Source organism: Dunckerocampus dactyliophorus, chromosome 15 (assembly GCF_027744805.1).
Source record: "Dunckerocampus dactyliophorus isolate RoL2022-P2 chromosome 15, RoL_Ddac_1.1, whole genome shotgun sequence".
NCBI classification, from domain to species: Eukaryota; Metazoa; Chordata; class Actinopteri; order Syngnathiformes; family Syngnathidae; genus Dunckerocampus; species Dunckerocampus dactyliophorus.
Window position 1 is genome coordinate 13,647,057 of NC_072833.1, and position 23,369 is coordinate 13,670,425.

The window sequence follows — 23,369 nt, forward strand, 5'->3', positions numbered from 1 at the left end:
GCATATTGGCTTTGTTTGGGTTTAAAATAAGCTCTGAAAATAAATGTTACAGATTACAAATGAGTAGCTCTTGGCCATTTTCATTTTGTAAAAGCTCTCACAAGGAAAAAACGTTGGTGACCCCTGATCTATGACAAAATAAATCATAATTACAGGAGATTTGATTCTAAAAAATCTGACTGAAGATGTAATATTATGAGAAAAAATATAATATATTAATAGAATAAAATTGTTTTTCTCATGAATCCAACCTTTTTTTTTTTTACTATTTTCTTGTAAAATGACAACTTTGCTCCCTTAAGATGATGACTTTTTTTTTAGTAAATCTACGACCTTTTGTTTTTTATTATGACTTTATATTGGTGGAGATGAAATTCTACATTCTAATGAAGCCAATTTCACCTCCCCCTGTGTTCATAAATCTCCAGTTATGAGAAGGAAAGAAGACTTACACACAGAATAAGTTTAAGATTTGTAGTGAGAATAAATCAGATGGAATAGGTTAGCCGCTCCGCACCCCGTCTTATCCACCGGTCCTGTGGTCCTCCACGCCAGCTGAATGAGAGAGGGTCCCGAACTCTCCCCTCGTCTGCCTTTTTATGATCGTTTTCCCCAGACCATTGGCGCCAGTCTCTCCAAAGCTTCCTTCACGAAGCTTGTGTGACGCCAGCAGGTGAAAAAACATTTCTGTTCACCAGTGAGGGCATGACAGAAAATAATTGAGAACCACTACTACAGTCCAACTTTATTGTGAAAAAATTCATACTTTTATGAAAATAAAGTCATAATTTTACAATAGTTACTTGTTGTTATCATAAGTTAATTAAAGTCATTTTATTTAATTTCACGAGAACAAAGTCGTACCATTACGATGAGATAAAAGTTGTAGATTCTGGAAAAAACAAAGTACAGTACGTGTCATGTTGGCTTCCCTCTGATGAAGTACAAGTCATTTCTTTGTTTATTTGTTTAAATTAGGTTGACGTGAAAGCAAAAATTCTATTATTGATGGTTGGACAGTAACCATGACAACAGCACCAGACAAGATGCGGTGATGATGCTTGTCTTGTGGCTCGCTCCACTAGAAACTTCTGGAAACAACAAAGAAAAAAAACCATCAGTCATTGATAAATAGATTTTTTTTTAAATACGCAAAATCTTATCATAGCTTACGAGTGCCATCCACAGAAATGGACGAGGTGTCCACATTGAAGTCAGTGATGTTCGGGGCAGCGTTGATCAAAATGTTTGCAATGGCGGTGTTGTTGGGCACTGACCCCGACACAAAACTCAAGTCCATGTTGTTGATGATGGAGCCGTTACTGCCAAAAACAAATAAACGCAAATGTTATATATATTGTTTTATTACTACTGCTATTATTATTATTACCTATGAATTAATTAACGCTACCTGAATGAAACCACGGTCACAGTTCGGAATGAAGTGAAGGCGACTTTGTAGAAAGGTTCAAGCTGCGGAAACACAAGCAAAACATGTTGATAAAAAGTCTTAAACTGAGCTAGAGCAAATTCGTAATATTATAAAATTTATGTTTGTAACATTACTATAAATTTTGAATTTTTAATTAAAATTAAGTAGCTGGATAATCATTGTTGAAAAAAGTCTTAATTTTTCAGAAAAAATATGTATTGCAAAGATGAAGTTGTAATACTAAGATAAAGTCCTTATTTTACCAGACCAGAATGAAGTCATAATTATGACAAGAAGAACAAAAAAAAGCAATACAGTGTTGCCTCGTTTATCGCGGGGGATAGGTTCCCAAATAGCCTGCAATAAGTGAAATCCGCGAAGTAGCCAACTTCATTTTTTTACAATGATTATATACATTTTAAGGCTGTAAAACCTCTCACCATACACTTTATACACTTTTCTCAGATAGGCAATAACATTTTCTCACTTTTCTCTCATTTAAACACCCTCAAAAAAGTTCAAACCTTCATTTGAATTTTAATGATCAATTTACATGTTAGACACAAGAAATTATTAAGTCACTTGCGTATTTCACTGAGCGTGACCGTGCCTTTTCGTCCTGGTGTCGTTCCGCTGTACATTAGCGTTTTTGTATCCTTGTTAAAACATATTGCTGCAGTACTCCTGCTTCGAACCGGAGATTCATTTGCAAGCTAGCTAGCAAGCAAGCAAGCTAGCAATGACACAGGGGAGACGGAAGGGTGGCAGGAAGGAGGTAGATTGACAATGGTCTACAGCCAATCAGGATGCAGAAAACAATGGGCGGTGCAGACAGACAAGCGAGGGAAGAGCGAGACACAATGCAATTCTTCTTAAAGGGCCAGGCACGGCCCGTAACAGCGTTCATGCGTTGTGATAAAAGGAAAAAGAAGCACTAAAAAAAATTCAGCAAATCCGTGAAAGGAGAACCGTGACAGAGCGAGGGAGCGCTGCACTGCGAGTACGAAGTTGTAAATAGTTGCAACTGTACAATGTTAACGTCATAGCATTATACAAATAAAACAAACAGTATGCGAAAAAAGTTTTAATATTACAAAAATGATGTAATTTTCTGAAAAACTAGAAAAATTATGAGAATAAAAACATAAGTGTACGTGATAAAGTCATAGTTTTAAGACAAAAAACAACAACCTAATGCAATTTAAGTTGTGATATTATAAGACCAGGGTTTCCATTACATGTACTTGATCGTGGCACATCGCCATGGCAAAATAAAACACAAACACAGCACACCTTAAAAATTAGTTTTTAAAAAATATGAAAACAATGCTAAGTAATATTTTGTATGATTAGATATATATGCTATTTAGACACATATGATAGAGTTGATAGAAATAGACAGGGTTGTGTTATGGAGTTATTCTGTGGTTGCGCTGGGTTTGCTCTCACTTCTCTGCAGGTAGGCTGCTTGAAGGCCTCTCTGTGTAGGGGTGGGGGTGAGGTCACTGGGGCAGACAGGTTGCCCGGCAACCTTATCACATTCCTGCTTGCACACTAGTTCACAACCATGCACCCTTGATGGACACAAGCTCGAACCAGTTAAATACCTACGCATGAATCACATATTGGCCCACTCAGGAAGTACTCAGGAGTACACACCCCTGTGTAGGCGTGTCTCAAGCTTAGCGTTTAGCCTAGGAACTTCCTAGTTTTCATCACGGCCTGCTAATGTGAGTCCAGCATGCTGTGCTTGTATCATTTTCCATACATTTTTCACTAAAAGATTTCAAAGACTGAAAGGTGTGTCTGCCTGATAGCATAAGGCCTATAATTAATGCACATACTGACCACAATTAGTTTGAAATAACATTTCAAATATCATAAAATGTTTCACTAATGTTTATTTGGAATAACGTGCACTGGGATTGCCTGTGTTCCCCATCGGCACGGGGCTGATAACGAGTGGAGGAAAAGGCAGAGAAAAAGGTATTTAAAATAAATGAATGCATTTTAATTCATCTTATTTATGGTAATTAAAGTTAATTACTGCATTTCTTGTTCAAAGGGAGGCTCAGTGTTTTAGACTGTGATGTTATGACGTCGCATTCCAAGGTATAACAGGCTGCAGGGGGCCCCCATCTGGCAGCATGCCTCTTACTCAGCATCAATGGGCCACCTCTGGTTGAATTCCCATCTAAAAGAGCATTAGGACTCTTTAAAAAAAAAAAAAAAAAAAACTACAAAAATCAAGTGCTCTCAGCCAGGCTGCAAACTTTGCCATTACATTAACAGTTTTGCATTGTTTTCTGTTCATGTTCTGCTGGTTGTTGAAAAACGTTAAATAAATAAGTTAATAAATACATAAATAAATAAAAATAATAAATAAAATAAAAATAAATAATAAATAAATACATAAAAGTGGTTATTTGTCATAATTAAAAAAAATTGCTGCCAAAGCGACACATCGGCGGCACGACACAGCGCTGGCAGTCCACTTCCCATGCAGCCCACCACCTCAGATTTAAAAAAATGAAGAGAGGTCATCGATATAAATTAAATCTATATTGCGATACATGTTGCAGCCTATTGCGATAGCGATATATATTATTTGGCATCTAAATCATCATAGAACCATTTCAAAACAGGTTCCAGGTTACAAAGGCTCCTCCTCTGGCTGCTGACCTGTTGCATCATTTCCGTTTTTTGGACATCTGCATTCACAATGTAGTTGCTGTGTGTAGTTGTTGTATTATTCTCTCGCTAGACTTTTCTTAATCTACTTGCTAATTTCCTGTTCATAGCTGTTCACTCCCCACTGTGACGTTGTTCCAGCTAGGCTTCTGTTAAAGTTAGTCACACTCGATACTTCCGATACCAGATCTTTGTACTCTAAAATCGATTCTCAAATTAAAATACTGATACTTCTGATACTTCAGTCATTTCAGGTCGTGTATATCATTACCAGGATTACAGTGGAAAGTAACTAAATTATTGAGATCTTGTCTAAATGGCACACTTTTGGTGGGAATTACTTTTTCTTTTATTTATTGCAATGATATCTTGTCATGACTTACCGTCGTCTTTATGAGCCTGGCACGACTTTTGAACCCTGAGGAAGACGAATTCAGCAAGTCTGTTGTGAACTCCTCGCCAGCGGATCGGAACGTCAAGCGTCGTAACGTGAGCGCCTCGGCGGGGATGGTTGTTGTTGGTGCAGCGGTTGTTTGTGTTTGGTTTCTTGCTGTCAATAGAAAAAAAAAGAACCATACATAAAATTATACGTAATAATAGCAGTCGGTTATTTAAAATACATTATTGTTATTATTGTTACGTACCAGTGACGATGATAGAGTCAGGCTGGATGGTGAGAGTGATGTTTGGGTTCTGCAGACCCGTCTGTAATGTCTCCACGATGGCGTCCGAACTCGGAATTTCCTCAGTTGTGTTGCCGTCATTGAACTCGAGGTTCACCTCTGCTTCCACACCGTCCACTCGTGTTACACTTGGACCTGGCCTGCAATACCGTAAAATACCATCAATATCGATCCGCTATTTATGCTACTTTTTTAAACATCACTGACAGGGTTTTACCTGAAGCTTCTGACGACACAGCGAGTATATGTTACATATACCGCCCTGTAGATTGCATCGTACTGCGGCGAGAAAGACAACATTAAAATACAAACACAATGCAAATACTCTCCCGTGTTTTCATTTTTGACAAGTTACTCACCGCTGAAAAATTAAGTTTTGATATTGTGAGAAAAAGTTATACAGAAAAAGTTGTAATATTAAGATCATTTTGTTTCTAGTTGGGAAGACTGAAGTTGTGGGCAGCACGGTGGCCCAGTGGTTAGTATGCTGGCTGCACAGTCAGGAGATCCAAGTTTGTATCTCTGTGTGGAGTTTGCATGTTCCCTCATGCGTGTGTGTGGGTTTTCTCAGGGTACTCTGGCTTATGCACGTTAGGCTGATTGGGTGACTCTAAATTGCGGACAAGATGGACAGAATGAAGTTGGAACGTTACGAAAAAACAGGGTAATAATTCAAGGATAAAGACAATCCTTTAGAGCTGGGGTCTCAAACTCAGTTTCACTGGGGGCCAGTGGAGGTAGAGTCTGGGTGAGGCTGGGCTGTATATCTGGGGTGCACAACCTTTTCCAGCATACAAGTACAAAATGATCTACCTCTTACTATGAAACATATATATATAAAATCTAACTGGTAAACTTTGACACTACTATACTAAAGACTAATGATGAATTTTTCACAATTTAAAAGTTTACAGTTCAACAAAATACTTGATATCATTCAATAACTCACAATTCAATTCAATATAAATCTAATTACAAATAATTCCTAAATAGTTGTGTACATAACCTGAGTAGTATCCATCCATCTTCTATGCTGCTTAGCCTCACTAGGGTATGTAGTAGTAGTAGTAGTAGTAGTAGTAGATGCTGGAGTCTATCCCAGCTGACTTCGGGCGAGAGACGGGGTACACCCTGGACTGGTAGCCAGTCAATCGCAGGGCACATATAGACAAACAACTATTTACTCTCACATTCATACCTATGGACAATTTAGACATGAATGATTTTGGAATGTGGGAGGAAACCGGAGTACACGCACGGGGAGAACATACAAACTCCACACAGAAATGCCCAACGGAGATTCCAACCCAGATCTTCCCGATCTCCTGACTGTATGGCCAACATGCTAACCTCTAAGCAAAATAGCAACGTAACTTTATTATACATACAGTTCATGCATTACATCCAATTAGCATTTGCTATCAAATGTTGCAGCTATACACAAAATGAAAAAAAAAAATCAACTCAATCTTCTCACATATTCTCCAGCAGATACATTTTTTTTTTTTTTAATCTGATGAATATCACACTACTGCAGTGGTGTGAAAAAGTGTTTGCCCCATCCTGATTTCTTATTTTTTTTTGCATGTTTGTCATACGTCAATGTTTCAAATCATCAAACAAATTTAAATATTAGTCAATGACAACACAACTGACCACAAAATGCAATTTTAAATGAAACTTTGATCAGTAAGGGAGAAAAAAACACACATGGGCCTGTGTGAAAAAGTGATTGTTAAAACAAAAATTAACTGTGGTTTGTCACACCTGAGTTCATTTTCTATAAGTAGGACCTGCCTGACAAAATGAAGTGGACCAAAAGATCCTCAAAAGCTAGATATCATGCAGAGATCTAAAGAAATTCAGGAACAAATGAGAAAAAAGTAATTGAGATCTGTCAGTCTGGAAAAGGTTATAAAGCCATTTCTAAAGCTTTGGGACTCCAGCGAACCACAGTGAGAGCCATTATCCACAAATGGTGAAAACATGGAACAGTGGTGAACCTTCCCAGGAGTGGTCAGCCAACCAAAATGACCCCAAAAGCACAGCAACTACTCATCCAAGAGGTCACAAAAGTCCCAACAACATTGAAAGAACTGCAGGCCTCACTTGCCTCAGTTCAGGTGAGTGTTCATGACTCCACCATAAGAAAGACACTGGGCAAAAACAGCCTGCATGGCAAAGTTCCAAGATGAAAACTACTGCTGAACAAAAAGAACATTAAGGCTCGTCTTGATGATCCCCAAGACCTTTGGGAAAATACTCTGACGAGACAAAAGTTTAACTTTTTGGAAGTTGTGTCCCATTACATCTGGTGTAAAAGTAACGCCGGAAAAAGCACATCATACCAACAGTAAAATATGGTGGTATTAGTGTGATGGTCTGGGGCTGTTTTGCTGTTTTAGAACCTGCAGGACTTGCTGTGAAAAATGGAACCAAGGATTCTCCTTCAGGATTTTTTGGTAGACAGAGAGAGAGAGAATTCATGGTTCCATTTATCAGAGCAAGTCTTCCGGGTCCTGAAGCAGCAAAACAGCCCCAGACCATCACAAAACCGCCACCATTATTTTCTGAAATACGGCGTTACTTTTACACCAGATGTAATGGGACAAACACCTTCCAGTTCAACTTTTGTCTCGTCAGACCACAGAATATTTTCCAAAAGGTCTTGGGGATCATCAAGATGGTTTCTGGCTCAATTGAGACTAGCCTTAATGTTCTTTTTGTTCAGCAGTGGTTTTTGTCTTGGAACTCAGCCATGCAGGCTGTTTTTGTCTAGTCTCTTTCTTATGGTGGAGTCATGAACACTCACCTTAACTAAAGTGAGGCCTGCAGTTCTTTGGATTTTGTTGTGGGGTCTTTTGTGACCCCTTGGATGAGTCGTCGCTGTGCTGCCCTCTACTCATGAGAAGTTTCATTACTGTTCCATGTTTTCGCCATTTGTGCATAATGGCTCTCACTGTGGTACGCTGGAGTCCCAAAGCTTTAGTAATGGCTTTATAACCTCTTCCAGACTGAAAGATATCAATTAATCTCAGTTATGTTTAAACAGGGGGCATTCACTTTTTCCACACTGGGGCATGTAGGTTTGGATTTTGTTTCTCCCTTAATAATAAAAAGTTTCATTGAAAAACTGCATTTTGTGTTCTGTTGTGTTGTCATTGACCTAAGTCCTCTTACTACAGTGCTAACGTGACATTTTCTCATAATCGGACCATATTAAATACTATTTTTGCGCCTGGATTATTGGAACATGTCCTGTCATGTTTGCAACTGATCATTGTGTGTGTTCACTGATGATTCATATGAGTGTGCTACATTAAATAATCAATTATTTTGGTTAACGGACAAGAAGGTTTTTAATACTTTCAATATGCAGAAATATCTGGAAAATAATAAAGTTGTTTGGAAAATGTGGGGGTTTGTCCTGTTAGACATGCGACCTAAAGTCAGCTTTGTGTTTGACTTTTGGCCCCCTGTGCAATTGAGTGTGAAACCCCTGCCGTAGAGGGTAAATACTCTGGCTCCTGTACCTATCTCTTTGGACAAGAGCTGTCCTACCTAGTCAAACAAGTGTTTGTCCCACCAAGTCCTTGAGCATGAAATGATGAAGCCTGCTCGGATGAGAGGCAAAAAGTCTTCTAAGACAATATGAACAGTTCAGTTGAGATCAATTCAAAGCCTGAGAATACATTGACCTGTATGAATGGGAATATTAACAGGCATATGAGGATAAAGTTTTCATTATGCGTATGCCGCCCTGTAGATCACATCATACTGTGGTGAGAAAGACAACGTTAAACTACAAATACAAATACTGTGTAGTGATTTCATTTTTGACAGTGTACTCACCACTACAACTATTCTTTGCGCAAGAAGAATAAATTCTTGGCTATTTGGGTTAGCCAGCTGTGGTACATATGGCTCCACCAGTACTGCAACAAGAACAACTACAACGGATGGAGGGGGCGCAACGGTAGTTGTTGTAGTTGTGGGAATGGTGGTTGTTGTTGCAGCTGTTGTTGTAGTACTTCCAGTTGTAGTAGTCGCTGTAGTTGTTGTTGTACGTCCAGTCGTTGTGGAGCTTTCAGTTGTTGGAGAGACTGTAGTGGTTGTAGTACCTCCAGTTGTATTAGACACTACGGTGGTTGTTGTAACTGTCAATGTTGGTGTGTTTCTCGTGGTAGTGGAACCTACAGTTGTAGTAGTCACTACGGTGGTTGTTGTGCCTACAGTTGTCGTGGAACTTTTGTTTGTTGGAGAGACTGCAGTGGTTGTAGTATTTACAGATGTAGTAGACACTAGGTTAGTTGTTGTACCACCACTTGTAGTGGACCCTCCAGTTGTTGTAGAGACTGCATTACTTGTTGTACCTCCAGTTGTAGTCAACACTGTAGCTGTTGTATCTCCATTTATAATAGAACCACTGGTTGTTGTTGTACTTCCAGTTGTAGTTGAATGTCCAGTTGCAGTGCCTCCAGCTGTAGTTTTACCGCTAGTTGTTGTGGAACCACTGGTTGTTGTACCTCCAGTGACAGGTGAACTTCCAGTTGTTGTGATTCCAGGCCTGGTTGAACCGCCAGTTGTTGTACCTCCAGTCATGGTTGAACTTTCAGTTGTAGTGCCTCCAGTCATGTTTGAACTTCCAGTTGTAGTGCTTCCAGTCACAGTTGAACCTCCAGTTGTTGTGCCTATGGGCACAGTTGAAGCCCCAGTTGTAGTGCCTCCAGTCACGGTTGAACCTCCAGTTGTTGTAGACACTGTTGTGGGTGTTGATCCCCCAGTCACAGTTAAACCTCCACCTGTAGTGCCTTCAATTACAGTTGAGCCCCCTGATGTTGTATCTCCAGTGATGGTTGAACCTCCAGTTGTTGTGCCTCCAGTCACAGTTGAACCTCCTGTTGTTGTGCCCCCAGTCACAGTTGAACCTCCAGTTGTTGTGGCTCCAGTCACAGCTGTGCCTCCAGTTGTTGTGGCTCCAGTCAGATTTGTGCCTCCAGTAATTCTAACTCCAGTCACAGTTGTTGTGGCTCCAGTCATAGTTGAACCTCCTGTTGTTGTGCCTTCAGTCACGGTTGAAACTTTAGTTGTTCTGCCTCCAGTCACTGTTGTGCCTCCAGTTGTTGTGCCTCCAGTCACGATTGAACCTCCAGTTGTTGTGCCTCCAGTCACTGTTGTGCCTCCTGTTATTGTGGCCCCAGTCACAGTTGAGCCTCCTGTTGTTGTGCCTACAGTCACGGTTGAAACTCTCGTTGTTGTGCCTCCAGTCAAGGTTGAACCTCCTGTTGTTGTGCCTCCAGTCACGGTTGAACCTCCTGTTGTTGTGCCTCCACTCACGGTTGAACCTCCAGTTGTTGTGCCTCCAGTCACTGTTGTGCCTCCTGTTGTTGTGCCTCCGGTCACGGTTGGACCTCCAGTTGTTGTGCCTCCAGTCACGGTTGAACCTCCAGTTGTTATGCCTCCAGTCACTGTTGTGCCTCCTGTAGTTGTGGTTCCAGTCACAGTTGAACCTCCAGTTGTTGTGCTTCCAGTCACTGCTGTGCCTCCAGTTATTGTGCCTCCAGTCACTGTTGAATCTCTAATTGTGCCTCCAGTTGTTGTGCCTCCAGTCACAGTTGAACCTCTAGATGTTGTGCCTCCAGTCACTGTTGTGCCGTCAGTTGTTGTGCCTCCAGTCATAGTTGACTCTCTAGTTGTGCCTCCAGTTGTTGTGCCTCCAGTCACTGTTGTGCCACCAGTTGTTGTACCTCCAGTCACTGTTGAACCTCCTGTTGGTGTGCCTCCAGTCACGGTTGAACCTCCAGTGGTTGTGCCGCCAGTCACTGTTGTGCCACCAGTTGTTGTACCTCCAGTCACGGTTGAATCTCCAGTTGTTGGGCCTCCAGTCACTGTTGTGCTTCCAATTGCTGTGCCTCCAGTCACAGTTGAACCTCCTCTGGTAGTTCCTCCAATCACGGTTGACCCTCCAGTTGTTGTAGACCCTGTTGTGGGTGTTGACCCCCCAGTCACAGTTGAACCTCCACCTGTAGTGCCTCCAGTTACAGTTGAGCCCCCTGATGTTGTATCTCCAGTGACGCTTGAACCTTCAGTTATTGTGGCTCCAGTCAAAGTTGTGCCTCCAGTTGCTGTGGCTGCAGTCACAGTAGTGCCTCTTGTCACAGTTGTACCTCCAGTTGTTGTACCTTCATTCACAGTCGACCCTCCCATGGTAGTGCCTCCAGTCACTGTTGAACCTCCAGATGTAGTGCCTCCTGTATTGGTTGTATCTCCAGTTGTTGTGGCCTCAGTCACTGTTGTGCCTCCAGTTGTTGCGGTTCCAGTCACAGTTGTACTTGCAGTTGCAACACGACTTGTGTCGGCTGTTTTGTAAGTAAGTAACACTGCAAAGATTGGAAAGATTAGTTGCGTGACTGACTGGCCATATAATTTCCCAAATATGTAACAGAAATGACAGAAATGATTTACCAAATAGCACAAGGCACATTGTTAATCGTCGTCCAGTCATTGTTGCTGTCCGTGAACCTGCAAAATGTAACAGCATTACTGAAACACTGTTCGTCAAATGTAAAATGTATAAATATAATTGCTTCAAGCAGACATGGGCAACGGGTGTGGCCACATACCGTGTAAATTACGCATAAACTTAAAAAAATCATGTCCACCTTATAACGATTATAATCTCCTCAACAGGGAAGGCGGGTGGGGCAGACTTGGCAGGGTGCGGTCCAGTGAGTGGGCCCTTCTCAGATTGTATCCTAGTGCTCGGAACAAGCTGAGCCACACCCTGAAAGTCCATTTGAGCAAGGTGGCCAGTCCTTGGCAGTTGTTGCTCATAGCTGGGTTAAACACATGACAAGGGCTCCAGTACCCAGCCCCTTTTGGACTGATAGATCTTTTTGTATTTTTTTTTTACATATTTCAAAGTATGAAATGCAAAAATGTGATTAAAACTATGGAGTGACACAAACAATTATGTGACATTTACAATAATATATACATAATATAAGACAGAGCTGTAAACAGCTTGTATTGCGTTGGCAACTGCCGGTGTTTTTTTTTTCTGTATGGTTGCTTCTAATTTGGATGGTGATATAAGGTCAGTTGGAAAACTTTGCTTGTCGTGGTGTTTTGGAGAAAACTACAGTGAACAAGGCTGAGAAATTATTTCCCTGTTTGCCGTCACTGGATGTTTGCATGAATCACTTCACACAGATCATTAAAAAATAATTAAATAATAAAGTCTTACAGATCATTTACACATAAACACAGTACACATGTAGCTAAATAATAAACAATAAATATAGCAACTTCTGATCAATCCATGTTAATTTCAAACTCAAAATAATGTACAGATTTAAGCCTCACCCATTTAGGGTTCAACTATGCCCACTTCCGGTTCATGCCACGCCCACTTCACGTACAGTTACGAATACAGATAACTCACTCATCCCTAATATTAGCAATAATAATTACAGTCAATTAAATTCACTTCAATTTATTTATATAGCACCAAATCACAGCAGCAGTTATCTCATGGCATTTTACACATGAAGGTCACAAATGAAAACAAAGAACCAACTGAAACCCCAAATGAGCAAGCACTTGGCGTTGCAGGCAAGGAGAACCTCCCTCTGGGGAAGAAACCTTGGACAGAACCCAGGCTCTGTGGGGCGGCCGTCTGTCTCGACTGGTTGGGTTGAGATATAAAAATAGAGTAGAGGGATAGATGGTAGATCAAACCAGAAGGCTCAGTCCAGGGAATATAGAGGAGTGTCTCTGATACATATCAGTGTATCTGGGGTCAGTTCTAACTATATGCTTTAGCAAAGAGATTAGTTTTCAGTTTACTTTTAAATAGGGAGAAGGTGTCTGCCACCCGGATTGAGTGGGGGAGATGGTTCCATAACAGAGGAGCCTGATAACGTAATCCTCTCCCTCCCATTCTACTTCTAAAAATTCTAGGAGTGGCAAGTAATTGTAAATTCTTGGAGCAAAGTGTTCTACTGGGTTGATAGGGTTCTAGGAGTTTTTAAGATATACTGGTGCCTGACCATGTAGTGCTTTATATGCAGGAAGGAGAATTTTAAACTCAATTCTAAATTTTACAGGTAACCAGTGTAGTGAGGCTAATACGGGTGAGATATAGTATGATCTCCTCTTTTGATTACAGTTAAGGCTCATGCAGCAGTATTTTGGACTAACTGAAGGGATCTTTAAAGATTTCTTATCTTTCTTACCTATTAACAAAACGTTACAATAATCCAACCTGAAAAATTCGTATACATGTTTGTTAGGTAGATTACTTCTTCCGCTTCAATTTCGTATCAGATGTATTATATTGAGTGTTGGACCACCTTGAGTCATACGAGTGCTTCAAAAGTTAAATCCAACTTCAAGCCTTTCAAACTAATGGATCGCAGCTTCAGGACTAGATAAAAGGTATGTAGTATGTAAACTCATTTAAATATCTATCTGCAGATGAAATTTCATCAAAATCTGATGGTGCGAAATGTATTAATTTTGGCCCGGAATTACTGTGTACATGCAATTTGTAGTGTGGCGTGGAAACGAATAGTGTGCTGCTGTACTAAGAGTGCGAGGCCTACATGAAAATTATGACTCTTGATTTTCTTTTCTGGACTTTTTGATGATCCAAAAATGTAAATGGCTACTCTGTTGACTTTTAAAACAAATGGTATAGCCTAAGCTTAATCGCAAATATTTCTAAGATGTTTTACAATGTTGTACAATTTTTGCAATTCCGGAACATTTGTTTGTGTTTGCTAGTTTTGCATTTGCGTTTCGCCTACAGTTTTGTGGGCAGGGCCTCCTCTGAACGATGTTAGAATCCTTTCTATTGGTCAATCTCGAATGCTGGGCTGACAACTTCAAAATGCACTGCAGTTGACATCGAACTATTCAACACTGGATTGGTATGGTTATTCTGAACTTTTCCATCTTAGCTATTCGTTCAAAGTAGCCCTTAATCTGCAAACTGTGCATCATCTGGTCCCTGTTACCGTTTGTACAGGCCCACAGTCTAGACAGATGAATAGCGCTAACAATGTTACAGTATTGTTTTTTGTTTGTTTATTTACAACTGTTCACTGTACAACTGTTTTTACACGACAGGTGATCAAAATGTTTTGTTTCATTGAATTTTATGGCTACATTTTTGGCATTATGGCTATTTGGCCATTCTTCAAATAAACCTATTGTATTTTAAACATAAATTTTAGTCAGTAATTCTGATGTTTCTATTGTTTAGAAGCACAAAAAGAGCCTTATTGAAACAAGTGTTTTGCAGTAATGTAAGGGATTGAAAAAACAACTTATTAGTAAAGCTATTGGTATTTTGTGTGTGGGTGATCTAAAATAGTGTTCCGATAACACTTTACGATAAGTTACACAAAATAACAGTAGTTAATGAGGAACGAACCTACTTAACCCAAATCACTACTCATTAGTTACTTATTAGTTCTTCATTAGTTCCTCTGTAACCACTCTAAATTTATGTGCCTTAGTTCCTCGGTAATTACTCTACACATTAGTTCTTCATTAGTTCCTCAGTAACATTGTATTTTTGTGTACCTTATTGTAAAGTGTGACCAGTGTTCCTACAGTATTTCATGAAAGGTGAGTCATTTGAACCACAGAATTTTTTTTCAATGGTATGAAAACACAATGCAAGGTGTTAAACAAATGGTTGGGTTGTGTTACAAATGTTGACTGTGAGGAGGTTTGTATCCAGAGTTTTGAAAGTTGAGCAAGAACGTCTGAGGTTAGCGTCCAAGTGATTGTAAGAAACTGTATTATAAAAATACTCCAAAAGAGTCAGTGCCTCACGAGCCATGAACGTCCACGCACGTCACTGTTAGCGACTGTACTGTAGGACCTCAAGATAATCCACAATGCTGGTTGTAAAGAACACACAAACCCTATTCGCCGAGTCACTATTATTGAAATTCAAAGATGTAGTACAATTCCAAACAGCTAAAATTATGCACAAAGCAAACAACCTGCTACCAAACAATTTACAATGAATAACAATAAACAATTGTTCTCAACATGAGAGGAGAAATAAAGCCTAAGAGAAATATATAACGACAACATTTGAACGCACTAACAACAGAAAAAACCTTTACCATATCTGTATATGGAATTCAATTATGGAATGGATTGAGCAAAGAACTCAAACAATGAAGTAGTATCAGCCATTTCAGTACAAGCAGTTGATGTTTACAAGGTACAAGGAAGAGGAAGAACGCTGAACAGCAGTGTCTGATATCATTCCTAACTCGTTCTTTTATCGAATTAATTCAAAAGACACAAACTCAGCTAATAATTACCTGTTATATACAGTACTTAACTGCTGTGTTGTTAGTTCATGCTCTTATATGTTGTTAGGTCAGTTGACCTGAACCATATGTGTTTCTCTATCCATATAATATACGGCACACTGTATATTATGTCAGATTTTATCTGGACAATACTCTGTAACCATCTCGTCATCATGTAATGTTAAGTCAGATTTATTCATGCATGGACTTATCATTGTTTGTTTATATCAGTTTTATTTGGACTAAGCTTGGTAATTATTCATACACTACATGACGTTATGACAGTTGTACTTCTGCATTATTATTTATTCTCATTTTCTCCTCATTTACTAAGGCATTATTGGATTAACATAAAACATGTATTTTTATTATATTACCAGGTTCTGTCAACTTTTACTCCCTTATTTTATTATTATTATATTTATTTTTTTATTAATTATTTAATTACTATTCATCTCCTATCTATCTATCTATCAACTCATTTCTTTTCATCTATCAATTTATATCACTGGGCAAGCTCAAACAATTGTACCATCAAACATTTCATCCGTTTCATTTACCTTAGAAAATTGATAAACTGGTACATGTTAAACACAGGAAGTGAACAACTATCAGTAAGAGCTGAAAAAAGGAGAGGTGGTAGGATTAAATAAGCTCTGCTTCATTGTAGTCCTTTTCGGACATGTTGAATTGTGCAAGTGTAAACTTGCTGTACTGCGATGTAAATTGTTATGAATGTTCAAAATAAACAAAACCATTATAGTTGCCATGTATAAGAATTATGATTTATTTAAATTAATTAATTTCATTTTTCATAAATTAACATAATTTATAATAAAAAAAATAAAAACTAAATATTACCATGACTGTGATTCACAACAACTACAACCACAATAATAATAATAATAACAATAATAATACCTTTGTAACTTAACCTCATTAAAAATTAGTATTTAAATGTTTTTAGATTTGCATTTTTCTTTTTACAAACAGTTGTGTTCAGTTGCTGTTGTGTGCATGATTCTGTAATAGTTAAATCATTTTTTGAGCCAAAAACATTTTCAATTTTGTGTTTTTTTCTGAAAAATAAACACAATAACAAAAATATTAAACATTTTGTACTGTGTATTTTTTGTAATTTTATTTATTAGCTTTCTAATACTACCTCTACTAATAATAATAATAATAATATTCCATATTTTATAAATGAATATTAAAATAGTACTTCAATACATTTTTGAATTTTTAAAGACAGCACAAAAGAGAAACTATACCTGTAAATTACTGTTGTCAAGTCAATAATAATAATAGCAACAATAATAATGACCTTACCTTTTCCAAGTCACAAATTCTTCTCACAAATTTAAATCGTTTTTTTTTCATAAATTGTTTTTATTTTTTATGAACAGGCGTGTGTTGCCAGTGTTGTGTGTCATAATGTGTCTCCAGGCTACCTATGTATGTATTTATATAGCGAGCAACGTAACGGGTAGTGACGTGCGTGATGAATCGTTGAAAAAACTGCCCGAACCACAAGAAAAATCTTTTGTCATTTAGGCAGTAGTGATGCATTCCACTCAGGTGGAGTGTTTTTGCTGTCAATATTTTGCTTATCTTACTTTTGAAAAATTCTTCTAGTAGTCATTTTTTCCTGTTTTTTCAAAAGTGGGATTAATGCAAAAACAACACCTCCACCAAATATACTGTTTCTACGTAAATAGTCCAGATAATGTATGATATCCTGCCCACACACATACAGGACAATCGCTCATTGTTTCCAATTACATTAGGTGTGTCCCACTGGAGGAAGTAGGTGCTTGTTTTTTTTTCAAACAATGTACATTTTTGGTGTGTTTTTTATTGTCTCTGAATCGTGACCTTTCGTCAGGAGTTGACGGAAAGGATGGTGGAATATTTTGGTGTTGTTATCATTGCACATGACTTGTGAGAAACAAGACTGATGTCTGAGTTCTTTTTTAAAGGTGTGGCAGGTAAAAAAAAAAAAATTGTGGGTCAGTCTACAATGGGTGTACTTTTTTCAGTTTTTAATGCTTATAGCCTACGCTACACCACGTTCCGTACCACGGCAAATACTGCTGATGGGGATGTCATACAACTTCATGTCAAAAAATCTGAACTATCCCTTTAAGGTTTATGACTTCATCATAGATCTCAGAGAATCTCTTCTTGAGGCTGTTGTTCCGCGATTGTACATAGCAGGTCTCTTAGATCTTGCCTTATTTGGGCTACAGATTCCTCCTGTAGCTCTACCATCTCCTCCCTCAAGGCGTGAAATAACTTCCAATGTTTGTCATTGACAAGTAAATATGAGGCTGGATCCAAATTTTCATTCTTCGAGGCGCCATGTAATTTCAAATCCTCCTCATCCATCAGCCAGAATGGCCCTGTTTCTGATTTTGGACTCGGATTTCCATGACTGGTATCATTTTGCTTTTTGTTTGGCATTGTTGCCAGGCAACCGCTTTGCACTTCAGCAGTTAGCCGGTTAGCTTGGCTTGCTAGGAGCTGTCAGCACTTGTAAATCATTTATTTCAAAGAATCTGCACCTCTCGCCTATCCGGGTTCAAGTTGAGGGTGTCAGCAGTCTGTTTTGATCTTGTGTTCCCAAAGTGTAGTCAAGAAAGCACCAAAATAGTTAAAAACTCTAGTATTGACAGCAGACCTCTTGCTGTATAGCTTATAATAACAATAAATAATAATAAATTGTTGCCTTTCTGACTGCTTTTTTGTGCACACGCAGACAATATGTGAATACCAACAGCCGTGAGTGACAGCCATGAACGCTAGCATCTTCTTCCGCTGTGGAACACACAGTAAACAAGATGGCCGCGGCACTCTGTCGCAGAAGAAGATGCGAGCGTCTTCGTCACATCCACAAGAATGGAGAGGCGACAGTGCGCGGCGATACGGCGGGAGACAAATATAACGCCGAGCGATTTGTGAGGTCTGATTTCTTCGAGTAGCCATTTTTATGATGCAAATGTATTACTCTTTTGAACGCATATTGTTTTGAGAAGCCAAACTCTTTACTTAAATGTCCCTAAGCAGAATTACGTTCCTCGTCACAGAAGTCCCACCAGAACTTGACTCGCGGGACCAAGTGGGGTGGTAAGTCACTGTTGATGTAGCATTCCTTCTGTGTTGTTAAGTGAAATCAAAGCACCCAGGAAGGAACTTCCGGTAACGCTTAAAATGACCAAAGTACGGCAAAATAACGTAAGTATGTTATCATGAATGTACCTGTTACTGCATCTTTACAGCATTGATATAAAACGAGGTTTTTAGTGGTGTTTTAATGGAAGGCTTTGTAAGCAGAATAGGTGTGTCCCATTACATGCATTAATAAGCTGCCTCGTTTTAGCTCTTTTTGTATCTTTAGAACGCGCCGAAAACGACGTGTGTTCATTTCTCACATCACGACTGTGGATGATGAGCAAAATTTTTAAAAAGTGCACTTTTCCTTGAACTTATTTTTACGCTTGTATTGCCATTAAGAATGTAAATTTAATGTCTTCAATAAAGTTCTTTGTATATGCCGATGTTTTAACACTACATTAAAAAAAAAGTTACTTTATTAAAGAAAAAGAAGAAAGAAAAAGTTACCTTTTTTATGTTTTTTTTGAATGGCATCAGTTTGACCTTAGAACAGACTATTTTTGGTTCCATTACTATTCAGACAGATTCACTTATTTTCACACTGGTATTGGCATTAAAACAGTCACTTTGGTTAAAAACATTACCGAGTTTTTTAGATGTTGGCAGTTTAACCCTTGAACAGACTATTTCTATTTCCATTACTATTGTCAGTGGTTAACTTATTTTTATGCTTGTATAGTCACTAAAAATTATGCTTTTTAATTGTTTCCAAATCTGCCCAAAAATTAGAAATAAAGATTAGTGAACTTTAACATTTTGTTAACAATCTTCCAATGCAATGAATATTTTTTTTAATTAGCCACTATTTAAAAATGTGTCACTATTTTCACATTTTAGAAATCATAGGGTCTTAAATATGCCCTTGGAGGACTACTATATATATATATATATAAATATATGTATAAAAAAGCACAAGATTGAAGTTGTATTTTATTTTTGCAGCAGCTTCGTTCATGGAAAAATGTCTGTCTGTGTTTGACTTTTGTTTGCGAGTGATGGTTATCTATCAGCAGTGGGCAGATCTGACAACAGCAGACAAAAAGTAAAGCATTCCAGGCTTTTGCGTCATATTTTTACTCGTCTGCTCGCCTTAAACTCACAACCACATTTTCTGCATGTTTGGCATTACTCTTACTTCCCCTGCCTTTTTCTTAATAAAAACAACTGTCCCTCTGGTGCCCGGCAAATAACCTGTCAATGAACGCCCACAAGACAAAACAACTGACTGTGGACTTCAGGAAGACTTCAGGACCATACCCCCCTCCTCATAAATGGAGAACATGTGGAGACCACATTCAGGTTCCTGGACACTGAGGTTCATGGCTGGTGAGGCACTGACTCCATTGAATTTATTTGTTTTGGTTTTTTTTTGCTATGGAAACTTGTTTTGCCACTGAAAGAATAAAATATGCCAATGGAAAGTTATAATTATGAGATAAAAAGTCAAAATTATGAGATAAAACGTTGAAATTATGAGATAAGAAAGTCATAATTATGAGATGCAAACTGCGCATGTGCCGAGTGCCACGTGAAGAAGGCTCCAGCGAGGAAGGCGGCACATGCGCAGTTTGTATCTCATAATTTGGACTTTTTGCCTCATAATTATGATTTACCTTTGGGATTTTCTTTTCAGTCGCGCAAACAGGCTTCCATAGATTGCTCATTCAGAGCATAACTCTAACAAAAAGAAGAGAATAATTCACTTTGGTTAAAGAAAAATGTTTTCAAATTGTTTTCAGATACTTTGTAGTCCCGTTTATTTATTTACCTGAAAAACATTTGTGTTTTTACCTTTTATCTGTATATGAACCCTCCTTGTCCAGGAAAAGTTGTGCTACTTAGTTGTACCGTAAATGTATGATCACTTTCTCGTGAGGTTGGGTATATCATCCTCTATCTCGGCAGGCAAATTCATGCATTCATTCAGCAGAGCATAAATATATCAGCTCAGAGCAGGAAGGAGGGGCAGAGAGTCGTCAACGCTGCTCACAAAATCATTGGCTGGTCTCTGCCATCCCTGGACGACAAATCCATATCCTTTCGCTGGAGGAAAACCAAGGCCATCACAGTGGACCCACCCCACCCCACTCACCACTTGTTCGACCTGCTGCTCCCTGGAAGGCGCTTCAGGTCAATAAAGTCCCATACAAGTAGACTTACAGTTTTTTTCCTGCGCCACAAGAACTGCAAACGCACAACCACACACCCCTAAATAAAGCTTCACTGTATTTCTCTATTATCCTTCCGACCTCATGTATATATTTATGCAGATGCAGAGATACTAGCTTCATATCCATACTTGCACTGTATTTGTATATCTATTTAATGAAGCGCAGTTTTCCTTGTATATGTGTGTTTTTATTTGTCTTTTTTGTTTCCTAAAGTATTCTGTTTTTGTATCTTATAAGCGTGGACTGCTGTGGAGGAGGACCCCCACAATTTAGTTAACTTCAATCATAATAATGCCGATTCTATTGTATTTATTCTATTCTATTTTTGTCTGCAGACTAATAAACCTTTATTTGTTTACTTGAGAAATAGATGTTACGCATTTTTGCATACCCACGTGCCGCAGACTGATGTCACAAGCGCTTATTTTTAACATTTGTGCAAGGGAAAAAACAACTTATGACTAATATGTGTAAATTAGCTAGTACTTGCTACTACTAGCTACTACTACTACAGCTACTAATTTTTTATAAAGTGTAAAACAAATCAGTAAAAAATTATTTTAATTATATAAAATTAACATATTTTCATGATATACATACAAACATACATACAATATATTTTTAATTAAAATAAAAACAATTATAATGGATTTTTTGTGGCCTCATAAATGCCATAAACAACCAAAAAATGTATCAAATAAAACTGTATTTTTATCTATATGATACATATGTATAAATATTTATTTAAAAATCTGTAACTAAATATATTTTGCATTAAAACAGTTGTGTTGATTTGTGTGGTTAACTTAAAGTTATGTAAAAAAAAAATTCACACATTCACCTCAACCTCATCTCTGATTTTTGTGTCTGATAACAGAAAATGCTTGACGCTCGACTTGTAAAGAACAGAAAATAAGGAATATTTTTACCTACCTCAGTACATGCAATTGCAACGTGGCATGTAAAAAAAAAAAAACTATATCATTTAACTTGTTAAATGGGTGAAAGAAAGTGACATAATAATAAATGAATGATAATGGAGTTTTTTAAATATAAAAGCAAGCTAACATTTACAATAATATTTCAGTGTACTGTAATGGAATGGAGCACTCTCTTTAAGGATAAAAATAAGTTATCTCCTTAAACACTCATCATAAGGGAGCAATGTGTGGGTGAGGTTTGGCTTGCACTAGCAGCTCACGCTAGCAGTGATCTTCAAGAGTTATGGGTTCTTGTTCCACACCTCTGGACCGTAGTTTAGTCGCGATGGCAGCCAGCGTATTTTGCCGCCTTAGCAGCTAGCTGGTTAAATAGCGGCTAGCACTAGCAGTTAATGTTGCCTTCAAAGGTTCGATTTTGTACTGTATTTTTGTCACAATACCTGCTAAAGGGTTAACATGCGGCCAGTGCTAACAGCTAATGTTAACATTCGTTTTTGGACTTTTTTTTTGTGCCTAAAGCAAGTAGCCCATCAACTTGAGGCTAGCGCTAGAAGCTAACTTTAGCATTCGACTCTACTACCTTTGGGAGTTTGGCAAATTTTATATTTTTGGTTGACTTTTCTTATTCACTATAGCGGCTAGCTAGCCACTGAGAGCCGTGCAAGTGTACAAATAAGTTTCACTATTTAACAGCCATGTTATTAACAATCATTCATGTGATTCAAATTCATGGGGTTCAAACTCACAAGTTTTGTGAGACTTTATAGGCTTATTTTTACAACCAAACCCACCATTAAAGCATAACAGTTAGTTGGGGGACAGCGGTTCCAAGTTTTGTGCAACATTTTCTGCTATTGTTAATGATCATCCAAGTGTATAAATAAGTGGTGTGGCGTCCCGAGAAGGGGGAGCCCCCTGACAAGGGCAGTGGAGGCAGGCTCCCCATCTAGCCAGCAGCCTGTCTCCCCTGGTTCAGGAAAGCACTATAGCTGCCCAGCCCCCCAAATCCCCAGTCCAGAGCCCCACCAACCAATACGAGGTGTCACCCAACTCCCTCTCATGCAGAGCCGACCACTAGGCCAGCCTGGACTCTACTCTCAGCTTGTCGCGTGACAACATGCAAAAAAAACAAGACATCAGGAAGGGGGCAAACACTTTTTCACACCACTGTACATGCTGAAACGCCCACAACAGTATGTGCTGCGCTCTGAGAAAAACGTACTGATGGTGGTTCCCAGGGTCAGAACAGAGTTGGGTAAGACAGGATTCCAGTATGCTGCACCCTTTGCATGGAATCACCTGCAAAATGACTTAAATTGATGTGAACTTGTTACGTTAGGAATGATCTGAACCCTTGCGGTGTGGTGGTGTTGTACTTCTGTGCAAACCTCAGTTTGTCCATCACAAACACCATGTTCAAACATAGGGATGTCCACAAGTGCACATGGCACCAGGACACGCTAGGCCGCAGGTCTATGATCGACTTTGTAGTCGAATCATCAGACCTGCGTCCGCATGTTGTAGACACGCAGGTGAAGAGAGGGGCTGAGCTGTCAACTGATCACCACCTGGTGATGAGTTGGATTAGATGGCGGGGGAGGATGCCGACAGACCTGGGAGACCCAGACTTGTAGTGAGGGTGTGCTGGGAACGTTTGGCAGAGTCTCCTGTTCGTCGAGTCTTCAACTCTCACCTCCGGCAGAGCTTCGCCTGCATCCCCGGGAGAGGACGAGGATATTGAGTCTGAATGTGCTCTGTTCTGTGCCTCCATTGCTGAGGCAGCCAATCGTAGCTGCGTCCGCAAGGTGGTCGGTGCCAGGCGTGGTGGCAAGCCCTGAGCCCAATGGTGGACACCAGAGGTCAGGGCTGCCGTCAAGCTGAAGAAGGAGTCCTATCGGGCATGGATGGCTTGTGGGACTCCTGAAACACCAGTA

The 23,369-nt window shown here is 39.1% G+C and overlaps 1 protein-coding gene across 1 annotated transcript; it reads right to left on the reverse strand.

Moving 5' to 3' along the window:
* Positions 1 to 743: 743 nt before the first annotated feature.
* LOC129168567 (mucin-5AC-like) lies at positions 744 to 16,588 on the reverse strand. The gene is made up of 9 exons (XM_054754017.1): positions 16,479 to 16,588; positions 11,272 to 11,328; positions 8,659 to 11,186; positions 5,024 to 5,085; positions 4,768 to 4,946; positions 4,507 to 4,673; positions 1,412 to 1,473; positions 1,174 to 1,322; positions 744 to 1,091 (listed from the first exon to the last, which is right to left on the reverse strand). Exons 2-9 carry the CDS (start codon positions 11,309 to 11,311, stop codon positions 1,003 to 1,005), a joined length of 3,276 nt encoding a protein of 1,091 aa, XP_054609992.1. The 5' UTR covers positions 11,312 to 11,328; positions 16,479 to 16,588; the 3' UTR covers positions 744 to 1,002.
* Positions 16,589 to 23,369: the final 6,781 nt, after the last annotated feature.